This window comes from Henckelia pumila, chromosome 2 (genome assembly GCF_033568475.1).
Source record: "Henckelia pumila isolate YLH828 chromosome 2, ASM3356847v2, whole genome shotgun sequence".
Classification (NCBI taxonomy): domain Eukaryota; kingdom Viridiplantae; phylum Streptophyta; class Magnoliopsida; order Lamiales; family Gesneriaceae; genus Henckelia; species Henckelia pumila.
This window is the reverse complement of record NC_133121.1, coordinates 138,797,706-138,824,928: the sequence shown is the minus strand read 5'-3', so window position 1 is coordinate 138,824,928 and position 27,223 is coordinate 138,797,706. Positions and strand designations below refer to the sequence as shown.

General features: G+C 38.6%; 1 protein-coding gene across 1 annotated transcript; it reads left to right on the top strand.

Moving 5' to 3' along the window:
* LOC140878522 (uncharacterized) lies at positions 1–25,632 on the top strand. Its single transcript, XM_073282121.1, has 3 exons — positions 1–862; positions 6,626–6,630; positions 25,361–25,632. The coding sequence occupies exons 1-3, from the start codon at positions 210–212 to the stop codon at positions 25,630–25,632; spliced, it is 930 nt and encodes a 309-aa protein (XP_073138222.1). The 5' UTR covers positions 1–209.
* Positions 25,633–27,223: the final 1,591 nt, after the last annotated feature.

Sequence of the window (27,223 nt, the reverse complement as noted above, 5' to 3'; positions counted from 1 at the left end):
TTGTATTTATACATCGACAATTTTTATTCATTTTCAAAGAATTTCTCTGTCTGGGGCGAGAAAAAAAAAAAATCAAGCAGCAAAATCAGAGGATTTCTATCCCAAAAAATCCTACTGTCTCCCTTCTTTCCTCTTCCTCTGAATCCCCTCCTCCCAATTCCAAATCTTCTTGAAGATATACATATATATATATATATCTCCCAAACAAGATGATAGATTTCGCGTCTTGTTTAACTGAATATGCAGTCCAAGTCTCTGAAACTTCATGCTCTGCTTACTCCAACAGCTCTTGTATTTCCCCGAATTCGAATTCGACTCCTTCGATTCAAAATGCCGTCACATGTATATACAGGATAGTTCCCTCCACCCAAAAGCAGATGCTAGTTACGCTCACATGGTGCAAGAACAGTTTATTTCAAGGCCTGAATGTGTTCTTCGGCAAAGATCCATCCAGCTCCATCAAACTCAACACCAATTCGCGCTTGTTTCGCAAGTTGAAAGGAAACAAATCGATCGAATTCGATGGCTGTAAAATCGAGCTTTTTTGGGATCTTTCCGCCGCCAGGTACTTAACCGGACCGGAACCGGTCGACGGGTATTACGTCTTCATCATCGTGGATTCAGAGCTGGGCCTGATTCTTGGAGACATGGCGGAAGAAGCTAGCACAGGGAAGAAGATACAAACCAGCAAAAAAATGGCTAAATTCTCATTAATCACGCGTCAAGAGCATTATTCAGGCAACACCCTTTATTCCACCAAGGCCCAATTCTCCGAAACCGGGACTTCCCACGACATTTCCATTCGCTGCGGCGGCGGCGGAGACGAAGGGTTCAAGTATCCGGCGCTGTCTGTTTCCAATTGGTTCGCAGAAACGGTATCGGAACGGCCGGAACGTAAGGAACCTTGACGAAGTTCCAATGCTTGAAGGTAGATGCTTTGGCTCAACGTTTTCCGTGATGAGAACGGCGATTTAACGGCGGAACGGGCGATAGAACGGTGGAACCGATCGGGATCGGAACAAGGGGAACTTTGAAGATAAATTTCTGCCCATTTTCATGTATTAATATTTAGAAAATGGAAATCCAGCCTTTTCTGCGAGGCCCAGAAGGCAAAAGAAGATAGACATTTAGTAGAGGGAAATTATTGAGACTGAAAGAGTAGGTGCCCAGTGAGCCAACTTATGGCTAAGGGCTTTGATGACTCTTTGTGTAAACAATCTTTTGTTTAATATAATTTACACTTTTATTAATGGCAATGACTTTATCTTTCTTCATATTGTTATATTGTGATATACTATTGTTGTTTTGATAAAGACCTTGAATATACTATAGTGTATGTAAGATGTGGTAGAACATGGAGATGTCTATCATGAAACACATCTTATAGTCACTGTATATTCTAAACTTGTAACACCCGGTATTTTTAATTACATAAATCCGCCTGCATAATTAGGATAATTAATTATTTAAATTTATGATTTATGGGTTAAATAATTATGTGAATTATTTATGCAGGATTTAATTTATTTTTAAGCATTTAACCCATAATTAGTGATTTTTATGATTTTTAGTATTTTAATTATTTGATCGCGTAGACGGGACCGTGGACGGACGAGATGACAACTTTCCATCAAAATTATTTTATGAGCCTTTTTAGAGCCTTAAAATATTATTTTTGAGTTTTATTATCTCAAAATTTTAAGTATTTAACTTTATATAATTTTAGGAGTCCTTTTTATTCAAAGTTAAGTCATTTTAATGACTTTTTCTTATCTTTAAAATTCCCCTAATTTTTAATTTCGGGATTTTATAAATTTTAATCTAATTTTCTGATTTGAACTTGTAATTAGAATGTTTAAATTTATATGATATTTTTCTAGTATTATTAATTAACCTAAAAACCTATTTCCTTATATATTAAAACCTAATCTACCCAAACCCATCCCTCAACCTACCGATCACACACCTAGCCGCCACCCCTACTGTTCATCATCCCCTCCAACGCTCCAGCAACCTCCAAGACCCCATAGCCAATTAATTCGAAGGTTCCAAGCAAGGCCAAGGCACCCCGTTGTCGTCCCGTCGTCCCGAAGTCCGTCGTACACGTTTCTAACTCTACAAATCGGTGAAAGGCATGATTTTCTTTCAACTTTTTGTGCCAATCAGATATCTATATTGTGTTGATGGTTTATGCATTAAATCTTTCGAAATTTTTTAGAAAAGAGTTGAAGGGTTCGATTTTTTTCCTTGCCTTGCTTCATGTTCACGTTTTGTTGATATAGATCGGTCAAGGGCTGTTGGCTAGGGTTCAAGAGGGTCCTAGGGAGCCTTAGGGTCGGTTGGAGTCGGACGGTTCAGGCTGGAATGGAGCCATGACCGAGCTACATCAATCGGCCCCAAGATGGTCACAGTTTAGGGTTACGGGTTCAGGGGCTTCGGGTTCAGGGTTCCTGGCTGCATGGGGGCTGGGGCCCGACTGGGTTAGGTCCGCCCGGACGTGGGCTACGTCCGGGCGGCGGCGCTCCGGCCAGGGGCGGCCGGAGCCGGCCGGCAGCAGGCCAAGAGGGCCTGCTGCTCTCGGCCGAGAGGCAAGGGGAGAGGGGGGATCGGGCTGGGCTAGTTTAGGTGTCCGGGTCGGGTCTGAGTGGTCCGGGTCGGGTCGGTTAGGTAGTGGGTCGGGTCAGTGAGTTTGGGTCCGAGTTTGGTGGGCCGGGCTCGAGTATTTTATTTTTAAAGGATTTTACAAAATTATGTGTTTTTGAGACAAATAAATTGAAATAAAATTATTTGAACTCCCAAATAATTTTATTTGGACTTTTAAAATTTTAATTAAGTTAGTCCATTAATTTTGTGGGCTTTTGAGCCCATAAAAATTATTGGGCCAGTCTTTGAGTTTTTGGGCCCATTGGGCCAGTTTAAGTGTTATTGGGCTTGGTAAAATTTTTAATGGGCTTTATTAATTTAATTGGGCTTAGAATAATTATTTGGGCTTAAGGTTTGAAATAATGGGCTTAAGTATGTTAATGGGCCAGATTTAAGATAATGGGCTTGTGTGTAGGGCCAGCAGTCCAGGACCATCCATGAGGAAATTTGCATGTGTCCTGAATATATATTTAATTATTTTTATGCATTTAAGTTATTTTAATATTTATATGTTAGTAAGAAATTAAATTAAATATATATGATGGACACATATTTTATTCAAGTACATGCATTCATGAAATATTATTTTATGCATGATTTAATGTTAAGTTGAGCAATAAAATATTTTATGTTGGAAGTTGAAGTAGTGTGACAATTTAAGGGGGATTCGTCCCCATATGATTGAAGGGCAGTTTACTGCCAATTTAAGAGGTGATTCGTCACCGGCCACGTACGTAGGTTTCCACGCTGATCAGTATTTAATGTATGATTTAAGGTTACACTACGGATACAACCATGCGATGTTAGAAAATGAATTGCTCAATAATGTTATGTAATATGTTATGTATGTTTATTTAAGTAAGTTATGTTATTTAATTTTTAAAGCATGCTCATTCATGTATATGTATGTATTAGTATTAAATTGGTTTAAATTATTTTAAACCCTTGTTATGTTAGCATGTTGGGCCTCTAGGCTCACTACACTGGTATGGTGCAGGTGAGTACGTTGAGGATGACGTTGTACCCACCGGAGGCGAGGACGTATGAGCATGCATGCAGTGGCCCCGTGACCGTGAAATATTCTGAGTCGCTATGCATGTTTTTGTGTTGTCAGCATGATACATATTTTTATTATTTTCAGTTGCTCTAGAATATTTATTTAATATTTTCGGTGCATGCAAACTTTTATTTAATTATGCAGTATATTTTTAGTTAATGATTGACTCAGATATTTATTATGTTTTTAAGAATGCATTTTTATTTCAGTATTTAATTGTTTATTCATTTTAAATATTTTTATTCTGTGCATATATGTATGGGCATATATGTACATATTTTATTTAGTAAGTATATATATAAAAAAAAAAAAAAATTTCCGCATATTTATTTATTATAGAGTTAGGGTCGTTTCAGTTGGTATCAGAGCACGGTCCTCGGAGGGGTCCTCACTGCTATGCGAGCTCAGAAATCCACGCTACCGGTCTGTAAGTTTTAATGTTTATAGTATGATTTAAATTTCTAGAATTTAAGTTAGTATTAATTTCAAAACACTTAGTTATGCATGGCGATTTACGTAAATAAATATGTGGTGGTGCAGAATGCCTCCGAGACAGATGAACAGGCGAGGGGGACCTCCACCTCCACCTCCACCGCCACCTCAGCAGCACCCTATTACAGCACTGGAGCAGGTCAGTGCCACTATGATGGCGGGTATTACTGCCTTGCTGGAGCAGCAGGCAGCCCGTCCCAGACTGTCCCACGAGGAGGACGTCGCCGAGAGGTTCCAGAAGAAGGGGCCTAAGGAGTTTCTGGGGACCACCGATCCGTTGGTGGCTGAGGGATGGATTCGCTCACTTGAGTCCATCTTTGACTACATGGGGATCACAGACGCCGACAGGGTGAGCTGTGCTACTTATATGATGCGAGGCGATGCAGCCTCATGGTGGGAGGGGGCAGTTAGAGGAGTCCATCTACCGACTCTGACATGGGCTGAGTTTAGGCGTATCTTCTACGCCAAATATTTCACTGAGGACGTGCGCAGCCGCATGATCCGGGAGTTCATGAGTCTCCGTCAGGGGGACAGATCGGTGGTGGAGTACATCAGCCAGTTTGAGAGGGGCTGTCGTTTCGTGCCCATGATTGCTGAGAGTCCGCAGGAGAAGCTGCGACAGTTTGTTGAGGGCCTGAGGGCAGAGATCAGACACGATGTACGCATGGCAGACGTTTTTACATATGAGTCTGCAGTCAGCCGGGCTTTGCGTTCGGAGGAGGGTCGGAGAGCGATCCAGAGAGAGCAACAGCAGGGTAAGAGGCAGTTTGTTCAGACTGGGTATCAGCGACCATCTTCGCAGCCTCCTGCGAAGAAGCAGTATACAGGGCCGGCTAAGGGCCCGAATCAGCAGCAGAGGCCACAGCAGCAGAGGCCGCAGCAGCAGCAGAGGGGCGGGGCCCCTAATGCCATAGCTCATCCCACTTGCCCAAAGTGCCAGAAGATGCATTCGGGACCTTGCCTATTGGGAGCAGGAGTTTGCTTCCACTGCAGAGAGCCGGGGCATCAGATTGCTAACTGTCCCAGGAAAAAGAACACCGCTGGTAGGGTGTTCGTGATGCAGGCTGAGGAGGTCGATCCAGACACCTCCTTGATCACCGGTACATCCTATCCCTAGTATTTTAATGTTTTTCCTTTGGTTATAGATTTAGTAATTGATTTGAAATTCTTGTTATTTGGGTCATTTAACTGCATGTTAGAATAGGAAGCATGTTTTACTTGTGATTAGAATTAAGAACTTGTAGTGACTCGTTTGGGAAAAATTAGAAGTGGTATGAAACTGTTGGGAATTTTCTGCGTGCAGGGAGAATTCTAGTTGGAGGCAACTCCACGTTTGCGTTGCTAGATTCAGGGGCTACGCATTCGTTTATCTCCCTGGAGTTTATCAGGCGGGTAGGCATTACACCTGAGAGTAGTGACAGTGGGTATGATGTTACTATGCCGTCAGGGCAGATTATGTCTACCTCGAAGGTTATTCGAGGATTGGAGTTAGAGCTGCAGGGACACTCCATTCGAGCAGATGTAGTAGTCTTGCCTTTGAGTGTATTTGATCTTATTTTGGGTATGGACTGGTTGACAGTCAATGGAGCTTCGATTGATTTTCGTCGGAGATCAGTGTCAGTGAGACCTACAGGGGGCGACCCGTTCACTTTTCATGCATCTCAGAGCAGTGATATTCCTCAGGTGATATCCTATATTCAGGCGAGGAAGTTGTTGAGACGGGGTTGCCAGGGGTTTCTAGCGAGTATTGTCACGACTTCAGAGCCATCTAGCAGATCATTATCAGAGTTAGAGGTGGTTCGTGACTTTCCGGATGTCTTTCCGGAGGATGTTGCCGGAATTCCACCAGTGAGAGAGGTGGAGTTCAGTATTGACTTAGTGCCAGACACCGTGCCTATCTCTAAGGCACCGTACAGGCTTGCTCCTACCGAGATGAAAGAGTTGAAGGAGCAGATTCAGGAGTTGTTAGAGAAAGGCTTTGTTCGACCTAGCTTTTCTCCTTGGGGAGCTCCGGTGTTGTTTGTGAAGAAGAAGGATGGCAGTATGAGACTGTGCATCGATTACCGGGAGCTTAGCAGAGTCACAGTGAAGAACAAGTATCCACTACCGAGGATAGAGGACTTGTTTGACCAGTTGCAGGGAGCTTCAGTGTTCTCCAAGATCGATCTGCGATCTGGTTACCATCAGTTGCGTGTTAGGGATGCAGATGTGTCCAAGACTGCTTTCCGGACACGATATGGGCATTACGAGTTCTTGGTGATGCCATTTGGGTTGACCAATGCTCCAACGGTTTTCATGGATCTCATGAACCGAGTCTTTCAGCCATATCTGGATCAGTTCATCATAGTCTTTATTGATGATATTTTGATCTATTCTAGGAGCATCGAGGATCATAGACAGCACCTTCAAACAGCATTGCAGACTTTGAGGGAGCATCGGTTGTATGCCAAGTTCAGCAAGTGCGAGTTTTGGCTTGAGCAGGTGACATTTCTTGGCCACATTATTTCGAGAGATGGAGTTGCAGTCGATCAGTCTAAGGTGGAGGCAGTGCAGAATTGGGGCATTCCGAAGAATGCTTCAGAGATTCGCAGTTTCTTGGGTTTGGCCGGATACTACAGGAAGTTCATCAAGGGTTTTTCCTCTATCGCAGTACCCTTGACTTCCTTGACCAAGAAGAATGCGAAGTTTATATGGAGTTCAGACTGTCAGAGGAGCTTCGATCAGCTGAAGGAAGCACTCACTACAGCACCAGTGTTAGCGATGACAGTACCACACGAGGAGTTAGTGGTTTACACCGATGCGTCTAAACTTGGTTTGGGCGCAGTGCTTATGCAGTGTGGTAAGGTTATTGCGTATGCGTCGAGACAGTTGAAGGTTCATGAGCAGAACTACCCGACGCATGACTTGGAGTTGGCAGCAGTGGTTTTCGCTTTGAAAATCTGGAGGCACTATCTGTATGGCGAGAAGTGCAAGATTTTCACAGACCACAAGAGTCTCAAGTACTTCTTCACACAGAAGGAGTTGAACATGAGACAGCGCAGATGGTTGGAGTTGGTGAAGGACTATGACTGTGACATTAGCTACCATCCGGGTAAGGCTAATGTGGTGGCAGATGCTTTGAGTCGGAAGTCGTCAGTGGTATCATGTTTGACTGTACAGTTACCACTACAGACCGAGATTCAGAGATTTGGGTTAGAGTGCTATCCGAGTGGCCATGCACCGAGCTTGTCAGTGTTGACGGTGCAGCCAGTTCTGCGAGATCGGATTAGAGAGGGGCAGTCCACTGATGAGGAGTTACAGCGATGGAGACAGAGAGATGAGGCTAGAGGAAATCTCTTGTATACAGTGGAGGATGGCATCGTTCAGTACCGTGGGAGGATGTGGGTACCGAACGTCGATCAGTTGCGAGCTGAGATTTTGACAGAGGCTCACGCATCTCCGTACTCCATTCACCCCGGAAGTACGAAGATGTACAAAGACTTGCAGCTATTGTATTGGTGGCCCGGTATGAAGAGTGACATCGGGAGAGTAGTGTCAGAGTGTTTGACTTGTCAGCAAGTCAAGGCAGAGCATCAGCGTCCAGCAGGACTTCTTAGACCTCTCCCCATTCCGGAGTGGAAGTGGGAGAACATTACGATGGACTTTGTAGTTGGATTACCGAGGAGTACTAGAGGGTGTACAGCGATTTGGGTGATTGTGGATAGACTCACCAAGTCAGCTCATTTCTTGCCGGTAAGGACTACTTACACCTTGACACAGTATGCAGAGCTTTAAATCAGAGAGATTGTTAGACTGCATGGCATACCAGTGTCTATCGTGTCAGACAGAGATCCGAGGTTCACCTCAGCGTTTTGGAAGAGTCTGCACACAGCTTTGGGGACTAGACTGTTGTTCAGTACAGCTTTTCATCCCCAGACAGATGGTCAGTCCGAGAGAGTGATCCAGGTTCTCGAGGATCTTCTGAGAGCTTGTGTTATCGATTTTCGAGGATCTTGGGAGACTAGACTGCCATTAGTGAAGTTTACCTATAACAACAGCTTTCAGTCGTCTATAGGTATGGCTCCATATGCAGCACTCTATGGGAGGAGATGCAGATCTTCGGTGCATTGGGATGAGGTTGGAGAGAGGATTTTGTTGGGTCTGGAGATTGTGCAGCAGACAGCTGACATTGTGACGCAGATTCGAGACAGGATGAGGACTGCGCAGAGTCGGCAGAAGAGTTATGCAGATGCCAGACGTCGCGATTTGGAGTTTGCAGTAGGTGATCACGTATTCTTGAAGGTGTCACCTATGAAGGGAGTAGCGCGTTTTGGGCGGAGAGGCAAGCTTAATCCGAGATACATAGGGCCATTCGAGATCTTGGAGCGAGTTGGCACGTTGGCCTATCGTTTAGCTCTACCTCCAGGGCTAGCGGCAGTGCACAACGTATTTCATGTATCCATGCTTCGGAGATATGTCTCCAATCCGTCGCATGTGTTGGATTTTGAGCCCTTGCAGTTGCCACCAGATCTTGTTTACGAGGAGAGATCAGTGCGGATTTTGGCTAGAGAGGAGCGGAGGCTTAGGACGCGGGTCATACCGATGGTCAGAGTCCAGTGGCTGAATCACTCAGAGGAGGAAGCTACTTGGGAGACCGAGGCAGACATGAGGACTCGCTACCCGGAGTTGTTCGGGTAAGTACTTTAATTTCGAGGACGAAATTCGATTTAAGGGGGGGAGAATTGTAACACCCGGTATTTTTAATTACATAAATCCGCCTGCATAATTAGGATAATTAATTATTTAAATTTATGATTTATGGGTTAAATAATTATGTGAATTATTTATGCAGGATTTAATTTATTTTTAAGCATTTAACCCATAATTAGTGATTTTTATGATTTTTAGTATTTTAATTATTTGATCGCGTAGACGGGACCGTGGACGGACGAGATGACAACTTTCCATCCAAATTATTTTATGAGCCTTTTTAGAGCCTTAAAATATTATTTTTGAGTTTTATTATCTCAAAATTTTAAGTATTTAACTTTATATAATTTTAGGAGTCCTTTTTATTCAAAGTTAAGCCATTTTAATGACTTTTTCTTATCTTTAAAATTCCCCTAATTTTTAATTTCGGGATTTTATAAATTTTAATCTAATTTTCTGATTTGAACTTGTAATTAGAATGTTTAAATTTATATGATATTTTTCTAGTATTATTAATTAACCTAAAAACCTATTTCCTTATATATTAAAACCTAATCTACCCAAACCCATCCCTCAACCTACCGATCACACACCTAGCCGCCACCCCTACTGTTCATCATCCCCTCCAACGCTCCAGCAACCTCCAAGACCCCATAGCCAATTAATTCGAAGGTTCCAAGCAAGGCCAAGGCACCCCGTTGTCGTCCCGTCGTCCCGAAGTCCGTCGTACACGTTTCTAACTCTACAAATCGGTGAAAGGCATGATTTTCTTTCAACTTTTCGTGCCAATCAGATATCTATATTGTGTTGATGGTTTATGCATTAAATCTTTCGAAATTTTTTAGAAAAGAGTTGAAGGGTTCGATTTTTTTCCTTGCCTTGCTTCATGTTCACGTTTTGTTGATATAGATCGGTCAAGGGCTGTTGGCTAGGGTTCAAGAGGGTCCTAGGGAGCCTTAGGGTCGGTTGGAGTCGGACGGTTCAGGCTGGAATGGAGCCATGACCGAGCTACATCAATCGGCCCCAAGATGGTCACAGTTTAGGGTTACGGGTTCAGGGGCTTCGGGTTCAGGGTTCCTAGCTGCATGGGGGCTAGGGCCCGACTGGGTTAGGTCCGCCCGGACGTGGGATACGTCCGGGCGGCGGCGCTCCGGCCAGGGGCGGCCGGAGCCGGCCGGCAGCAGGCCAAGAGGGCCTGCTGCTCTCGGCCGAGAGGCAAGGGGAGAGGGGGGATTGGGCTGGGCTAGTTTAGGTGTCCGGGTCGGGTCTGAGTGGTCCGGGTTGGGTCGGTTAGGTAGTGGGTCGGGTCAGTGAGTTCGGGTCCGAGTTTGGTGGGCCGGGCTCGAGTATTTTATTTTTAAAGGATTTTACAAAATTATGTGTTTTTGAGACAAATAAATTGAAATAAAATTATTTGGACTCCCAAATAATTTTATTTGGACTTTTAAAATTTTAATTAAGTTAGTCCATTAATTTTGTGGGCTTTTGAGCCCATAAAAATTATTGGGCCAGTCTTTGAGTTTTTGGGCCCATTGGGCCAGTTTAAGTGTTATTGGGCTTGGTAAAATTTTTAATGGGCTTTATTAATTTAATTGGGCTTAGAATAATTATTTGGGCTTAAGGTTTGAAATAATGGGCTTAAGTATGTTAATGGGCCAGATTTAAGATAATGGGCTTGTGTGTAGGGCCAGCAGTCCAGGACCATCCATGAGGAAATTTGCATGTGTCCTGAATATATATTTAATTATTTTTATGCATTTAAGTTATTTTAATATTTATATGTTAGTAAGAAATTAAATTAAATATATATGATGGACACATATTTTATTCAAGTACATGTATTCATGAAATATTATTTTATGCATGATTTAATGTTAAGTTGAGCAATAAAATATTTTATGTTGGAAGTTGATGTAGTGTGACAATTTAAGGGGGATTCGTCCCCATATGATTGAAGGGCAGTTTACTGCCAATTTAAGAGGTGATTCGTCACCGGCCACGTACGTAGGTTTCCACGCTGATCAGTATTTAATGTATGATTTAAGGTTATACTACGGATACAACCATGCGATGTTAGAAAATGAATTGCTCAATAATGTTATGTAATATGTTATGTATGTTTATTTAAGTAAGTTATGTTATTTAATTTTTAAAGCATGCTCATTCATGTATATGTATGTATTAGTATTAAATTGGTTTAAATTATTTTAAACCCTTGTTATGTTAGCATGTTGGGCCTCTAGGCTCACTACACTGGTATGGTGCAGGTGAGTACGTTGAGGATGACGTTGTACCCACCGGAGGCGAGGACGTATGAGCATGCATGCAGTGGCCCCGTGACCGTGAAATATTCTGAGTCGCTATGCATGTTTTTGTGTTGTCAGCATGATACATATTTTTATTATTTTCAGTTGCTCTAGAATATTTATTTAATATTTTCGGTGCATGCAAACTTTTATTTAATTATGCAGTATATTTTTAGTTAATGATTGACTCAGATATTTATTATGTTTTTAAGAATGCATTTTTATTTCAGTATTTAATTGTTTATTCATTTTAAATATTTTTATTCTGTGCATATATGTATGGGCATATATGTACATATTTTATTTAGTAAGTATATATAAAAAAAAAAAAAAAATTCCGCATATTTATTTATTATAGAGTTAGGGTCGTTTCAAAACTGTTCCTAGTCGATTGAGCCGTCCGATAATGAGGATAAGGATCGCTCGAGTTTGAGACTAGCATTTGCGATGCAGAGTACCACGTTTCATTGGTAAGGAACATAGAGATGTTCGAAGCATGCAAATGGATATTCATATGATGAATGATAGAATTATCCTATCCGGACTTTCCAAGTGGTTATCACTTATCGAGTGGATAAAGTCCGCGGTTTTGGTTGTACACCATTAGTCCTTATTACTTGAAACATCATTGAGACTCTATATGCTAGTACTGTGCTTTGACTCGTTTACCGACTCTATTGGGGTCATCAGGTGTCGGGATTGGGTACAGTTACAACACATATAGGAGTCGATGCTTTGTTGTCAATGATTCACCACATACTTGCGAGTGTGGATATCCTATGCGATCTGAGGAGATATTAGTGTGACGAATCTCTGGCCAGAGTACATGATGTGTTTTAAGAAATGATTTCTTAGTAACACATGCGATGTCACTATTTGATCTTCAAGATGTATTGCATAGTTATCGAATCTCGAACGACTCTCGATTTACCAATGGTTGTTGATTCGATCGGGATATATGGATGAAGGGACCGTACTGTACGCTAACCAAAATCTAATGGTTCTTGCAGGCACTATCAGTGATACCTAGGGAATCATGGGGCGATGTTGCTAGGCGCTCTTACCAGGATCGATGGGCAAGTCGGAAATTGTTGTTCCGAGTCACAAGGAGTTGTGAGCCCACGGCTAGCTGTATCCCTGAACCATTGAGGGTCACACAGAGTAATGGATTTTTAATCCCCATTGAGATAGTTAAATTTAAAGAGTTAAATTTAATGAACAAAGAAGTTGGACTTCTTATTTAAGAGTAGAGGAGTAAGATTTCCTAAAATGACATAGTGATGGGCATTTTTTGAAACCACTGAATTCGGATTCAGAAAAATTTATCTTGACTTTAAAAGGTGCAGAAATGGTTTCTGTGCACATTGGTGAAATCGGTTTATCAATCGGAGTCACGATGAATTTTATATTAATTTTTGATCATGCGGGCTTTGCTTGTCGGGCTTGAACTTATGACTAATGGGCGCTAAGCTGTTAGTGGCCTACATTATAAATAAGTTATTGCAGTACAGAAATTACATACAATAGGTCACAAAAATATTTTTAAAACCCTAGCTGCGTTTTTAATAAGTGGCCGCCCCCTCCCTCCCTCTGCTCGAATAAATTCAGCCTGTGAATTTTGAATTACAGTCTGGTTTAACGGATCAAATTCGTTAATTCTCTTCGTAGAAACTTCTGATAGATTTTCTAGTGCAATCTATCAGAGGGATTAATTATCCTTTCGTGGACCTGATTGAAGAACAGTTCGTCCATCAGTTCCAGGGATATACAACAAGAGCAGAGCAATCTGTTGGTGTCCATAAATCTCGATTCGAGATTGGAGGTAAAAATTCATAATTGTTATTTAATTTTTACACACACACAATTTAATCGTAAAGGTTTGATACCCATTATGGAATCGTTCCATATTTAATTTTAAACTTCCGCTGGACCGGGTATCAATCTTGATTGATCTGATCGCCGCGTTCTCCAACAGTGGTATCAAAGACAGGTTGCTCAGATCAAGCGATTAAATTAATCGATTGTACAAAAATTTTTAAGCCTCGGTTTTTGAAACAAAATAAATATTTTAAAAATAAATTTTTTTTTTTTCGGGCAAAAACCCGGGCAGCGATGGTCGCTGCCCGGCCCGAGGCGCGGGCAGCCCGGGAGTGTCCCGGGCGGCCCGCGGAAAAATTAATTTTTAATTTTAAAATTAAATTTTAATATGTTAAAATTCTATTTTTGGTCCGATCGAAAATTGTTTTTGATTGGTCCACGAGGCGTCGGATCGAATTGTTCGAGTTCGAAAATTTTAAAATTGATTTTTGGATAAATTTGAATTTTTTGAAAATTTAAATATTTTATCCGTTAAATTGAATTTTGAAATTAATTATTTTTGGTACAATTGATGATAAGATATGATCTTATGGATATATTGAGTAAAATATGATTTTATGTATAAAATTGGATTTTATAGATAAAATATGATTTTATTTGATAAAAAGATAAAATATGATTTTGTACGTAAAATAAGATTTTATATATGAAATATGATTTTATCCTTTTAAATTTAAATTGCCATTGCATGTTATCCAATAAATTAATTTTGAATTAAATGTTATTGGATAAGGATGATCGATTGTCATGACCAATTTTGTAGGTGTATGTTAGGAATTTACATTTGTTTTTATTGTTGTTGGATTTATTAATGGGCCTGGTTTATGGCCCAATATGAATTGTCATATGTAATAAAAGTGGGCTTGGTTTATGGCCCGTTCCCACCCCTTAAAAATGTATCCCCTACTTGTCATTGTTATTTATTGTAAATACATTAGATTTAGTGGGAGATGAAGATTTGAAGATAGAGGTGGGCCCAGCAGACAATAAAGACAGAAGAAATGTAAATTGGAAGCTAATGTAATAGGATTGCATTGCATACTGCATATTACCTAGGATTGGACTAAGACTCGTGATTGGCAACCACGGGTCGATTAGAAATGGAATCGATCATCCTATATAATATATGATATTATTGTTTGTATGCATTTTTTAGACAAAATTGTGTGAATCCGGCAAGCATACAAAATTTTAAAAATGATGAGACAAATTTTCAAAATTAAAATCCCTCATTTTAAATATGATTTAAAATTGATATCAAGATAAATAAAGGAAATTTAAATTTGTTTAAATGTTCATACCTTCCATCAACGATCAATGTATGAGATGCTACCCGCGGATACGGTCCGGCTCATATTATTGGAGGGGCCCGTTCGTCGAAAAGCTGTACATTGGATCGACACATGTTGTAAGTTGGGTGGAACTCCCATGGGATTGGCTCATATTATTGGGGGATCCACATGGCGACCGTCCATCACAACTTAATATTGATGGGTCATCTTGACATGTCACAATAAACGACGTCATATTATTGGGCCCTTATTGGACATGAGGTAAAAACGTGGAGGTTGCTTTGGAAGCAATTGGGCTCTACCTTTTGAAAATTATGGTTGGCTGATATTATTCGGGATCATAGTTTGTCAATTGGACTCCATGTTCTCACTAAGGAAACAGTTTTCCGTTTTCAATAGAGGGTAGTGAAATCGTTAAAATAGTGGGAGTGAAATTCATAAAATTAAATTTCGCCTATTTTATGTCTTAGTAAATTACTTAAACAATCACTGATATTTGTCTGACTTTCTTGGTGGGCTCCTCTTCTTCTGCTAAGAAGGGGCCAAGTACAAAGGGTAAGAAACGTTCTGCCCCACCCAAAAAAATTGAACCCGAGAAGAAGTACAAGACAAATGCTTCAAACATGGAAAAGTCCAAGGATGTTTGTCATTACTGCAAGAAGCCCGGTCATTGGAAGCGTAACTGCAAGGAATATCTAGAGCAGTTGCAAACTGCGAAGGGTATGTTCTATATTGAAATAAATGTTTCACTTAATACTACTTCTTGGGTATTGGATACCGAATGTGGATCTCACATTTGCAATGATTTGCAGGTGATGACAAGAAGTCGCAGGCTTAGAATGGGTGAGACCCAGCTGAGGCTCGGAAATGGTTCCAGAGTTGAAGCTAAAGCTGTGGGAGATATTTATTTAATTTTGCAGAACGGTTTTAAGTTACTTTTGAGAGATGTTTTATTTGTTCCGGATTTGATTAAAAACATTATTTCTGTTTCTATGCTTGATAGAGATGGTTATTCTTGCAATTTTGTGAATGAGATTTGCAATATTTACAAGAATGAATGTTTGATTGGAAATGGACAACTTGAAAACGATCTATATAACTTAAAACTAAAATACGTTCCAATAAATTATGTTGATAAACCGGCAACAACAAACAAAAGGAAAATCGATAGTCAAAACCCGACAAACCTTTGACACGATAGGCTAGATCATATTTCCTCAAGGAGGATGAACAAGCTAGTGGGAGAGGGCATGTTTGATATGTCTGATATTAACTCTCTACCTACTTGTGAATCCTTCCTGAAAGGAAAAATGACTAAATCTCCTTTTAAGGAGAAACCTGAGCGTAGTCAAAATCTGTTGGATTTGATCCATACAGATTTTTGTGGTCCATTTAGAGTTGGTACTCAATATGGCCACACCTACTTCATTACCTTTACTGATGATTATTCTAGGTATGGGTATTTATATTTAATGAAATATAAGTCTGAAGCATTTGAAAAGTTCAAAGAATTCAAGGCTGAAGTAAAAAAACAAGCTAGGTAAAAGTATTAAAGCACTTCGATCGGATCGAGGTGGAGAATACTTAAGTACCGAGTTTTTGGACTATCTAAAAGAGAATGAGATTCTCTCTCAGTGGACTCCTCCTATGACACCACAGCTGAATGGTGTATCGGAGCATCGTAATCGAACTTTGTTGGACATGGTTCGATCCATGATGAGCTTCACTGAACTTCCACCTTCGTTTTGGGGCTATGCGCTTGAAACGGCGGTATTGTTGTTGAACAACGTCCACACTAAAGCAGTGGACAAAACACCATACGAGTTATGGAATGGCAAAGCTCCTAAGTATTCGTACTTGAGGATTTGGGGATGTCCTGCTTACGTGAAGCAGACAGTGGGAGATAAGTTGGATAGTCGATCCACCTTATGTTATTTTGTAGGGTATCCGAAGAATTCAATCGGATATTATTTCTATTATCCTGCTGAAACAAAGGTGTTTGTTTCAAGGAATGCCACCTTCTTGGAGAAGGAGTTCTTATTGGATAAGAAAGGCGAGATGATGGAACTCGAAGAAATTCGAGAAGAACCCGAAATACAAAATAACGATCCTACACCTCAGGAACCATTGATAGACACGCCTGTACCTAGAAGATCCGAGAGGACTTCTAGACCTCCTATTCGATATGGTCTTCTTTTTGAAGGGGATCAAGATGAACCCGATGTTGGATGTGATCCAAGAAACTTCAAGGAAGCAATTTCTGATGCGGATTCAAATTTATGGCTTGAAGCTATGCAGTCGGAAATAGATTCGATGCATACAAACCAAATTTGGTCTTTAGTAGATCCTCCCGATGGAATTGTTCCAATAGGGTGTAAATGGATCTACAAGAGAAAGCTTGGGCCTGATGGTAAGGTATTGACCTACAAGGCGCGATTGGTGGCGAAAGGTTATACTCAAAGACAAGGAGTTGACTATGATGAAACCTTTTCACCAGTTGCAATGTTCAAGTCCATAAGAATCCTTATTGTCATAGCTGCTTGGTATGACTATGAGATATGGCAAATGGATGTGAAGACTGCTTTTCTTAATGGAGACATTAAGGAAGAAATCTATATGAAGCAGCCTGAGGGGTACACATCCATGGGAAGCGAGCATAAGGTATGCAAGGTTCAGAGATCAATTTATGGTCTAAAACAAGCATCAAGAAGTTGGAACCAGAAATTTGATGAAACAATAAAGGATTTTGGTTTCATCAAGAACCCGGAGGAACCATGCGTGTACAAGAAAGTAGTTAAGGAGCTGTGACATTCTTAGTACTTTATGTTGATGACATCCTACTCATTGGGAATGATGTAGGGATGTTGCAGTCAACAAAGATATGGTTATCAGGTAGATTTTCGATGAAGGATTTGGGTGAGGCATCCTATATTCTAGGGATACAGATCTATAGAGATAGATCTAAGAGAATGATAGGACTCACTCAATCAACCTACATCGACACCATATTGAAACGGTTTTCAATGGATGCGTCCAAGAGAGGACATCTACCCATGTGTCATGGAGTTTCTCTATCCAAGTCTATGTGTCCCAAGACGGATGAAGAGATAGAGAAAATGACACATGTACCATATGCGTCAGCCATAGGTAGTATCATGTATGGGATGATATCTACCAGACCGGATGTAGCATTTGCTCTGAGTGTCACGAGCAGATATCAAGCTAATCCCGGTCAAATGCATTGGAAAGCCGTGAAGGACATTCTTAAGTACTTACGAAGGACTAAGAATATGTTCATGGTATATGGAGGAAGAGAACTGAAATTGGAAGGCTATACCGACTCTAGCTTCCAAAGTGACGTGGATGACTCAAAGTCAACCTCTGGATTTGTGTTCATGCTCAATGGCGGTGCTGTCTCTTGGAAGAGTTCCAAGCAGAACACCACAGCGGATTCCACCACTGAGGCAGAATACATTGCAGCATCAGCTGCTGCTAAAGAGGCCGTTTGGATGAGGAATTTCGTCCAAGAGTTGGGCGTCATTCCTGAAGTTGTTGGTCCAGTCCCGGTGTACTGTGACAACACGGGTGCCGTTGCTCAGGCAAAGGAACCAAGGTCTCATCAAAGATCCAAACACGTACTGAGGAAATACCACATCATCCGGGAGATTGTGAAAAGAGGAGACATCACTGTCGAAAGAGTGGCCTCTGCAGACAATATCGCTGATCCACTTACTAAGCCCTTGCCAGGACCATTATTTGACAAACATCGCGAAGCAATGGGTCTACGTAGTATGACTAGTTGGCTTTAGGGCAAGTGGGAGATTGAAAGAGTAGGTTCCCAGTGAGCCAATTTGTGGCTAAGGGCTTTGATGACTCTTTGTGTAAACAATCTTTTGTTTAATATAATTTACACTTTTATTAATGGCAATGACTTTATCTTTCTTCATATTGTTATATTGTGATATACTATTGTTGTTTTGATAAAGAACTTGAATATACTATAGTGTATGTAAGATGTGGTAGAACATGGAGATGTCTATCATGAAACACATCTTATAGTCACTGTATATTCTAAACTGTTCCTAGTCGATTGAGCCGTCCGATAATGAGGATAAGGATCGCTCGAGTTTGAGACTAGCATTTGCGATGCAGAGTACCACGTTTCATTGGTAAGGAATATAGAGATGTTCGAAGCATGCAAATGGATATTCATATGATGAATGATCGAACTACCCTATCCGGACTTTCCAAGTGGTTATCACTTATCGAGTGGATAAAGTCCGCGGTTTTGGTTGTACACCATTAGTCCTTATTACTTGAAACATCATTGAGACTCTATATGCTAGTACTGTGCTTTGACTCGTTTACCTACTCTATTGGGGTCATCAGGTGTCGGGATTGGGTACAGTTACAACACATATATGAGTCGATGCTTTGTTGTCAAGGATTCACCACATACTTGCGAGTGTGGATATCCTATGCGATCTGAGGAGATATTAGTGTGACGAATCTCTGGCCAGAGTACATGATGTGTTTTAAGAAATGATTTCTTAGTAACACATGCGATGTCACTATTTGATCTTCAAGATGTATTGCATAGTTATCGAATCTCGAACGACTCTCGATTTACCAATGGTTGTTGATTCGATCGGGATATATGGATGAAGGGACCGTACTGTACGCTAACCAAAATCTATTGGTTCTTGCAGGCACTATCAGTGATACCTAGGGAATCATGGGGCGATGTTGCTAGGCGCTCTTACCATGATCGATGGGCAAGTCGGAAATTGTTGTTCCGAGTCACAAGGAGTTGTGAGCCCACGGCTAGCTGTATCCCTGAACCATTGAGGGTCACACAGAGTAATGGATTTTTAATCCCCATTGAGATAGTTAAATTTAAAGAGTTAAATTTAATGAACAAAGAAGTTGGACTTCTTATTTAAGAGTAGAGGAGTAAGATTTCCTAAAATGACATAGTGATGGGCATTTTTTGAAACCACTGAATTCGGATTCAGAAAAATTTATCTTGACTTTAAAAGGTGCAGAAATGGTTTCTGTGCACATTGGTGAAATCGGTTTATCAATCGGAGTCACGATGAATTTTATATTAATTTCTGAACATGCGGGCTTTGCTTGTCGGGCTTGAACTTATGACTAATGGGCCCTAAGCTGTTAGTGGCCTACATTATAAATAAGTTATTGCAGTACAAAAATTACATACAACAGGTCACAAAAATATTTTTAAAACCCTAGCTGCGTTTTTAATAAGTGGCCACCCCCTCCCTCCCTCTGCTCGAAAAAATCCAGCCTGTGAATTTTGAATTACAGTCTGGTTTAACGGATCAAATTCGTTAATTCTCTTCGTAGAAACTTCTGATAGATTTTCTAGTGCAATCTATCAGAGGGATTAATTATCCGTTCGTGGACCTGATTGAAGAGTAGTTCGTCCATCAGTTCCAGGGATATACAACAAGAGCAGAGCAATCTGTTGGTGTCCATAAATCTCGATTCGAGATTGGAGGTAAAAATTCATAATTGTTATTTAATTTTTACACACACACACAATTTAATCGTAAAGGTTTGATACCCATTATGGAATCGTTCCATATTTAATTTTAAACTTCCGCTGCACCGGGTATCAATCTTGATTGATCTGATCGCCGCGTTCTCCAACAGAGACTTGACTATTGACTAGTGTAAATAAAAAAATTAAAACTAAGAAGAAAAAGAGACATTAGCATGTTGTGACTTGTAAGTCTTGTGACTCACTGACTATGTCCTATCTTATTGTTTTTAAATGATGAAAACTTTTTTTTTTGTTTTGTTTCGTAAAAAGTCGGATGTTTTTATTCAATAAACAGTTCGCCCGTGAATTACCCTTCCTCATCTTTTTATTTCGCTCTATATATCTGATCGATTTCTTCTCTCATTCTCATCATAATTCACGGCAAAACCAACCTCTTCCTATGCATTCTATTTCTCTCTATATATATTCGATCGATTTCTGCTCTTATTCTCAGTGTTATTCTTGTCTTCATTATTTCCTAAGAGATAAGTAATGTTTAAATTTTGATTATTATAATAATAATTTTTTGTTATAATGATATTTTTGTTTAGTTAGATTTTGATCTAATATTTTTTTATTATTCATCACAGTGTAATTTAATTAGTTCGTTGAACTCTGCTACGCATCTCTTGATCTTCTCGTGTTTTCTTCGTACATGTTAAAGGTAAGTATCATCTATGTTTAATTTTACTTTCCTGTAAATTATATTTTTGGTTAATTTTATTGAGATATAATATTGAAAATGAATTTAATTTAATTAAAAATTTTCCTTACGAATTTTGTGCTTAGATTAAAGATAATTATTGAATCTTAGATTATGTATTTTCGTACACCATTAACTTTACGTGCTAAAATAGTGTAGGAAAATCATACATATTTGCATACGTAAGGTTAATAGAAATTTTGTAAGATCACGTAAAGTTAATTTTTTTTTTTGACTTAATATAACTTTTAATTAAAGGCCACAGTTGTGAATTTATGGCAACAAAATTAAATATGGTGTCTATTTAATAGAAATTATATTTAATTTAAATTTGTAAACGTTAAAATTATAATTCTAAGATTAGATATGATTAATAAATTACTATTGAAAGAATTCAACGAAATTATAATATCATCATTTGATTTCTCTATCTTTTGTATTTACATTTCAAACCAGAATATAGTGTGAATCAGTAAACCTTTTTGAACAATGGCTCCAAAACTCGATATTGGTTGGGAGTTTGGTAAACCCATCGGAGATAATCGAAAAATAATACAATGCAAATTTTGTGGAAAAGTTGTAACGGGTGGAATCACAAGATTAAAACAACATATTGCACATATTGCTGGAAATGTTGAGTCGTGCACTAAAGCTCCGAAGGAGATATTATTGATGTTACGAAAACATCTTCAAGATTCTAAGACCCAAAGAAATATAATCCAAAAAAAGAGAGAGATTGCAATCAATGCAATTCAACAGAGCATACATGGACTCGATAGTGGCAGTGACAGTGAAGATAATGATACGTTTCATGATACCAATGAAGATGCTTTAGAAGATATATATATATATATATATATATATATATATATATATGTAATATTTTTTATAGATAAAAATACCAATGCTTGTTATTAACTTATTATTTAATTTCAGGAAATTTTGGTGGTAGTTCATCATCACTTGGTGCAAATCCTAAATTAAAAAAACAAATGTCTCGTAGCTTCAGCGTGAGAGAGGGAGCTCAGCTACCATCGAAAGGAATTGATTCTTACATGTTTCCATCGAAACGAAAGAGTATAAAAAGTTGGTTTGCTCCTGAAAAGGTTAAAGATGTTGGAAAGGCTATTTCCAAGTGGTTTATATACAATGCAATTCCATTTCATGCGGCAGATAGTGGTCCATACTACCAAGCAATGATTAATACTATCGCAGATGTTGGACCTGGAATACAAGGTCCTTCCGGACGTCAAATAGGTGATGTTTCTTGGAAGAGGAGGTGGAGGATATTAATGGATATTTAAATACATTAAAATTCAAATGGCCAAAGTATGGATGTACAATAATGTGCGATGGTTGGAGCACACGCAACAAACACCCTATCATCAATTTCATGATATATTGTGACTGCAACATGATATTTCATAGTTCAGTGGATTGCACCAACAAAAGGAAGACATCTGATTTTATATTATCTCTTTTGAATAAAGTCATTGACGAGGTTGGAGAGGAAAATATTGTGCATGTGGTTACAGATAGTGAAAGTGCAAATAAGGCTGCTGGTCAGAAATTGATGATTGAAAGACCTCACATATTTTGGTCACCTTGTGCAGCACACTGCATTGATCTTATGCTTGAAGATATTGGTAAGATGACAAAGGTAAAGAAGTGCATTGACAAAGAAAAGCAGATAACAAGTTTCATATATAACAGTGACAAAGTCGTGAACTTAATGAAAATCTACACAAATGATCGTGAACTACTGAGACCTGAAATCACTCGCTTTGCTACGGAATTCATTTCCTTGGAAAATCTCGTTTGTTATTGTCAAGATTTGAAGAGATTGTGTACTTCAGTTGAGTGGACTGAGTACAATAATACAAGCAAGAGAAGGAACGTTGCCGAAAAAATTTTAGCAATCATTTTGGACACGAGATTTTGGAAGTCAGCTCGTGACATTTGCGCAGCAATGGAACCTCTTGTAAAAGTTCTGAAGTTGGTTGACCAAGACAACAAGCCAACTCTGTCAATTATATATGAAGCAATGGATAGAGCTAAGTTGTCTATAAAAGAAAGTGTCAAGGACTGGAAATTGTATTGGGATGTGATTGATGATCGTTGGTATAATCAATTACACCAACACCTACATGCTGCAGGTAAATGACGTTATATTTACATAAAACAAATTCATTATTTTAGTTGATAATATATTTTTAATATATTGATTGTTTCAGCGTATTTTCTGAATCCAATGCTCCAATATTCTGGAACTTGTGTTTATACCGATGAAGTACGACGGGGATTGAAGACAGTAATCAAGAGATTAGAACCCGATTTAAATGCACAGGCTTCAATGATCAATGAGGTATGATAGTTATAAATTTTACATAACATGGTTTATATTGAGTACACTATTGTTTTATGAAACATGTTTTACAGATTAAATTGTTCACGGAACAAATTGGAGAGTTTGTGTCCCCACTTGCAAAAATGGCAGTTAAAAAAAGTCTTCCAGGTTTGAGCTTATTTATATTTTCCATAAATATTAAATATGTACAATATATATCATATTTTTTTCTATCAGCTGAATGGTGGAATGAGTATGGTGAAGAAGCTCCTCATCTGAGAAAAATTGCAGTTAAAGTCCTTAGCCAAACATGTTCATCTTCTGGTTGTGAGAGAAATTGGAGTACATGGTCTTTGATACATACCAAGCTTCGCAACCATTTGGCAATAGCAAAGTTGCATAAATTGGTATATGTCCATTACAATATGCGATTAAGAGTACGAAATTTGATGCATAAAAATGAAGATGATGATTACTACAGTCCTATAGATCTTGATCACATATTCAAAGATGATGATATTTTAAATGAATGGACAAGAGATAATGAACCTCCTGTATTGCAAGACGATGACTTAGAATGGTTAGATCAAGACCATGAAACTTCAAATTCCCAACATCACAACATCACACCTAGTGGTCAAAGTCATTCAAAGAAGACGAACAATGAGAGGAGCTCAAGATTATCAAAAGGCAAAGAAATCGTCTTAAGTGACAGGGATGAATCTGAAAATGATGACAGTGATGACAGTGATGCTAGTGGTGATGGAAACAATCAAGAAAGTGGTAAAAAAAATCAAGATGATGATAAGGACGTCTAGATAATGAATATGATACTAGCATGTCATGGGCACGAGGGAAAGAGAATTATTATGCCACACAAGACACTGATCATGGGTATCGCCCTGGGATAGAGGCACAACGTCGCTTTTTAGCAAGTTTGACAGGGTTCTCGAGTGCCGAAGATGATGAAAATTTGAGTGGATCTTCACATTCATATATGGGTGTAGAAGAACAAGTAAAAAATCTTGGCTTGGGGGGTCACCATCAATATCAATCTGGAGATGATTCGAGAAACTACTATTGGAACTCTCAATCTTTTGGTCATAGTGCCAGCGGATATGATGAACCAGGATTTGGGTATTCTCATGGTTATAACACAAGACGGGATCATTTATCATCTCAAGCAAAGGGAATCGGAAATTATGGATTTGATGGGTCGTCTAAATACACCAGTTCCAAAAATAATCAATTTGAAGAGTATTCTAGTAGTGGAAAAAATACATATAATGATCATCAATCATTCGCAGCAACTGGTTTTAGACATGATGATCATAATTCGATATCTTCAAGTGGCGCTAGTAATTCTTTTGGGCATCAAGAATTTGGAGGCTATCACCGTCGTGATGACACATTATTAAATCCACGTTCATCACACAATACCAATTCGGTTTCAAATCCCCTATTCAATCAATATTCAGGTGAACAAATTAACACTAGTTTATATCCACAAAGATATGATGGAGATCAATTTTCTCAACTTAATCCCGGTAGAGAGTACACTGATGATTTTGTTCCTCCACGCCATTCATCATGGTATTAATGTCGATGACATTACAGGTACTTTTCTATATAAATATTGTTAAAACAATTTATATGTAAATATATTAGTTTTTTTCGACTTATATTTCATTTAGCAGTGTCATTTTATTCTCATTTCATAAGTGTAATTTAGTATGTTTAACATTGATTTGACTAGGAACATTGGAAGTAAAGAACAACAATCGATGTAAGATGGTGAATCTCGGTCTTCTTTTTGCTCATCCATCGACGAAAGATTAATAAAGAGGAGACCAAGAGTTAACTATTTCTATTGAGAAATTTTCATTAGAAAGTGTGATAAAAATAAACCAAGTTAATTCTAAAGTATTTCTATTTAAATTGATGTTTAATAGTTTGTAACACCATGTTATTTAAGATTTTATGCATAATATTAGTCTATCACGTTAAATTGATCTTAGTTATGATGAACATATAAATTTCCAACTGAAAAAATTTCAAAAATTCAAAGGGTTACATACTAAATTTTTTAAATAATATATTTAAATTTTGAAAAGTTGCGAATATTTTATATGTATTAATGATTTAAGTTGTGTTACATAAAATTTTATAAATTAATATAATTTCTTATTTACTTCAAATAATCTATTTTTATGATATTCATTTCAATTTGGTAGATCTAAATAATTTTATGAAATCTTTAGTTTTTAAATATTTATAATATTTAAAAATTAAAATCCGTTCCGCGACCGTTTCGCAAAATTTCATTGTAACTGGAACGGTGGTCTCCGCGATGATGCCCGCGACCGCGATTGCGAAACTTTCCATAGACAAAAAGATGGCGATTCAGGTGAAGAGGCTGCAGTGGAATTTTAGGGGGAATCAGACGATTTTCTTGGATGGATTGGTGATTGATTTGATGTGGGATGTTCATGATTGGTTCTATAATCCTGGATCGGGGTGTGGGGTGTTCATGTTCAGGACTCGAAGCGGATTCGACAACAGCAGATTGTGGCTGGAAGAGAAGATGACGCACAATAATGATCAAGATAAACTAGATCAGTTTTCATTAATTATCTATGCTTGCAAGAATATCCTTTAGTACGAAAGATAGATCTGGCTAATAGTCAAATCATGTATTCAACAGTTTGTATTTTTACACATACACGTAATTAATTATATATTGTTGACGTGACAAATCATGAGACATTAGATTTATCATTGGGGTATTACCCATATGTTAGGTTGAAATCTACCCGAAACTAATAACATGTGAATTAATGCTTCCATAATATATATATGTTTCAGATTAGCTGGTTAGAAGTTTAATGAAAAAGGTGGATATGAAATTCATTATGAATTCATTGATAAATCATATGGAATTCCATATCCCCCGAAGATATATATTTTGTGATGAAACGTATTTTTACTGAAATAAAATTGAAGATTTAGCAGATAGGCATCAATTAATGTGATTGATATGTGTCGTGTTTGTGAATGTTTATTCTCTTCTATTACGTACTTAGGTGCATAATTCATGTAAATGATTCTTTTTATTTAATTAAAATTATGAAGTAGCACATAGTTGTGTTTGAATTTCTACTTGTTAGGGACGACTGATAATTGGGTCGTCGATAAAACTTGCCATGAAGGTGAATTTAAAGACCAAAACAAATCGAAGTGCAGAATCTCAATAAAACGACATTGTTTATCGATTTTGTTAGGTAGTGTTTTTTAGAGCTTTTAAAGAATACTTCTCAGCTTTTTTTTAACAATTTTTAAAATTTTGTTAAGAAAAAGCTGAGAAGTGCTTTCTAAAAGCTTTACAAAACACTACCTTAGTTTATTTATTGTTCAATATTTCGATCTCACACGTACCTCAACGGTGTATCTATGAGTCAATATCTCAACTCATGACTAATATCAATGTTGATACTGCTGTGCTGATGTGACGAAACATGCGTAATTAGATTTAAGGTTAAGGTTAAGGTTAAGGTAGCACTTTGGGGTAGTTTGAAGTTTGAACTCGACCATTGCACAGTGACGGAGAATAACTGAAAGCACATTGATATATATTGATATTAACTATAAAAATGGTTGAATTGAGTAGTACTGGGGCTTGAAAGTACAGAAAAACTGGTGAGTGGCAGAAGGGGGTATGATTGCCACAAATTAGCATAATGAAAATAAATTTGAAAGGGGTTGACAGATGGAACATTCCTATCTGCAATAACTTTGGACCACAAGTCACGGGTCCCTTTTGAATTTTGAACTGGAAGCCTCTTCCGGAAATGCAACTGGTTCTTTTCAAGACAGTAAACAGATATAACCCCATTATTCTTGTGTTTTTTTAATGTGAATCTGTCCTAATCTTGACAGCCATACACTTCTAATTGTCTACAAGGCTTCAAACTAGCTAGACTACTCTGTTATTATTATATATACAATCATGTATATTTTTTTTGTGTAAACTTTGATTTCTAGCTATTCCCGGCCCCGGCCTTGTGTTTTTCGTGCTGAATAAATTCCGGGCATTTCGCTTACACGAAAATCTTGGTTCTGTTGCTAGTTAGCTCCCCGCAGTCCTCAAGATCAAACATGAAACACTGGTTGTTTATGATTTTCATATAATTTGTACCGGCGATGAGTCTTGCATAAGGAAGTATTGCATTTCTTAAAACAATTCATTTAAA

Excerpts from the sequence above, each read along its gene's own strand:
- LOC140878522 (XM_073282121.1), top strand. The coding sequence starts at position 210 with ATGATAGATTTCGCGTCTTGTTTAACTGAATATGCAGTCCAAGTCTCT.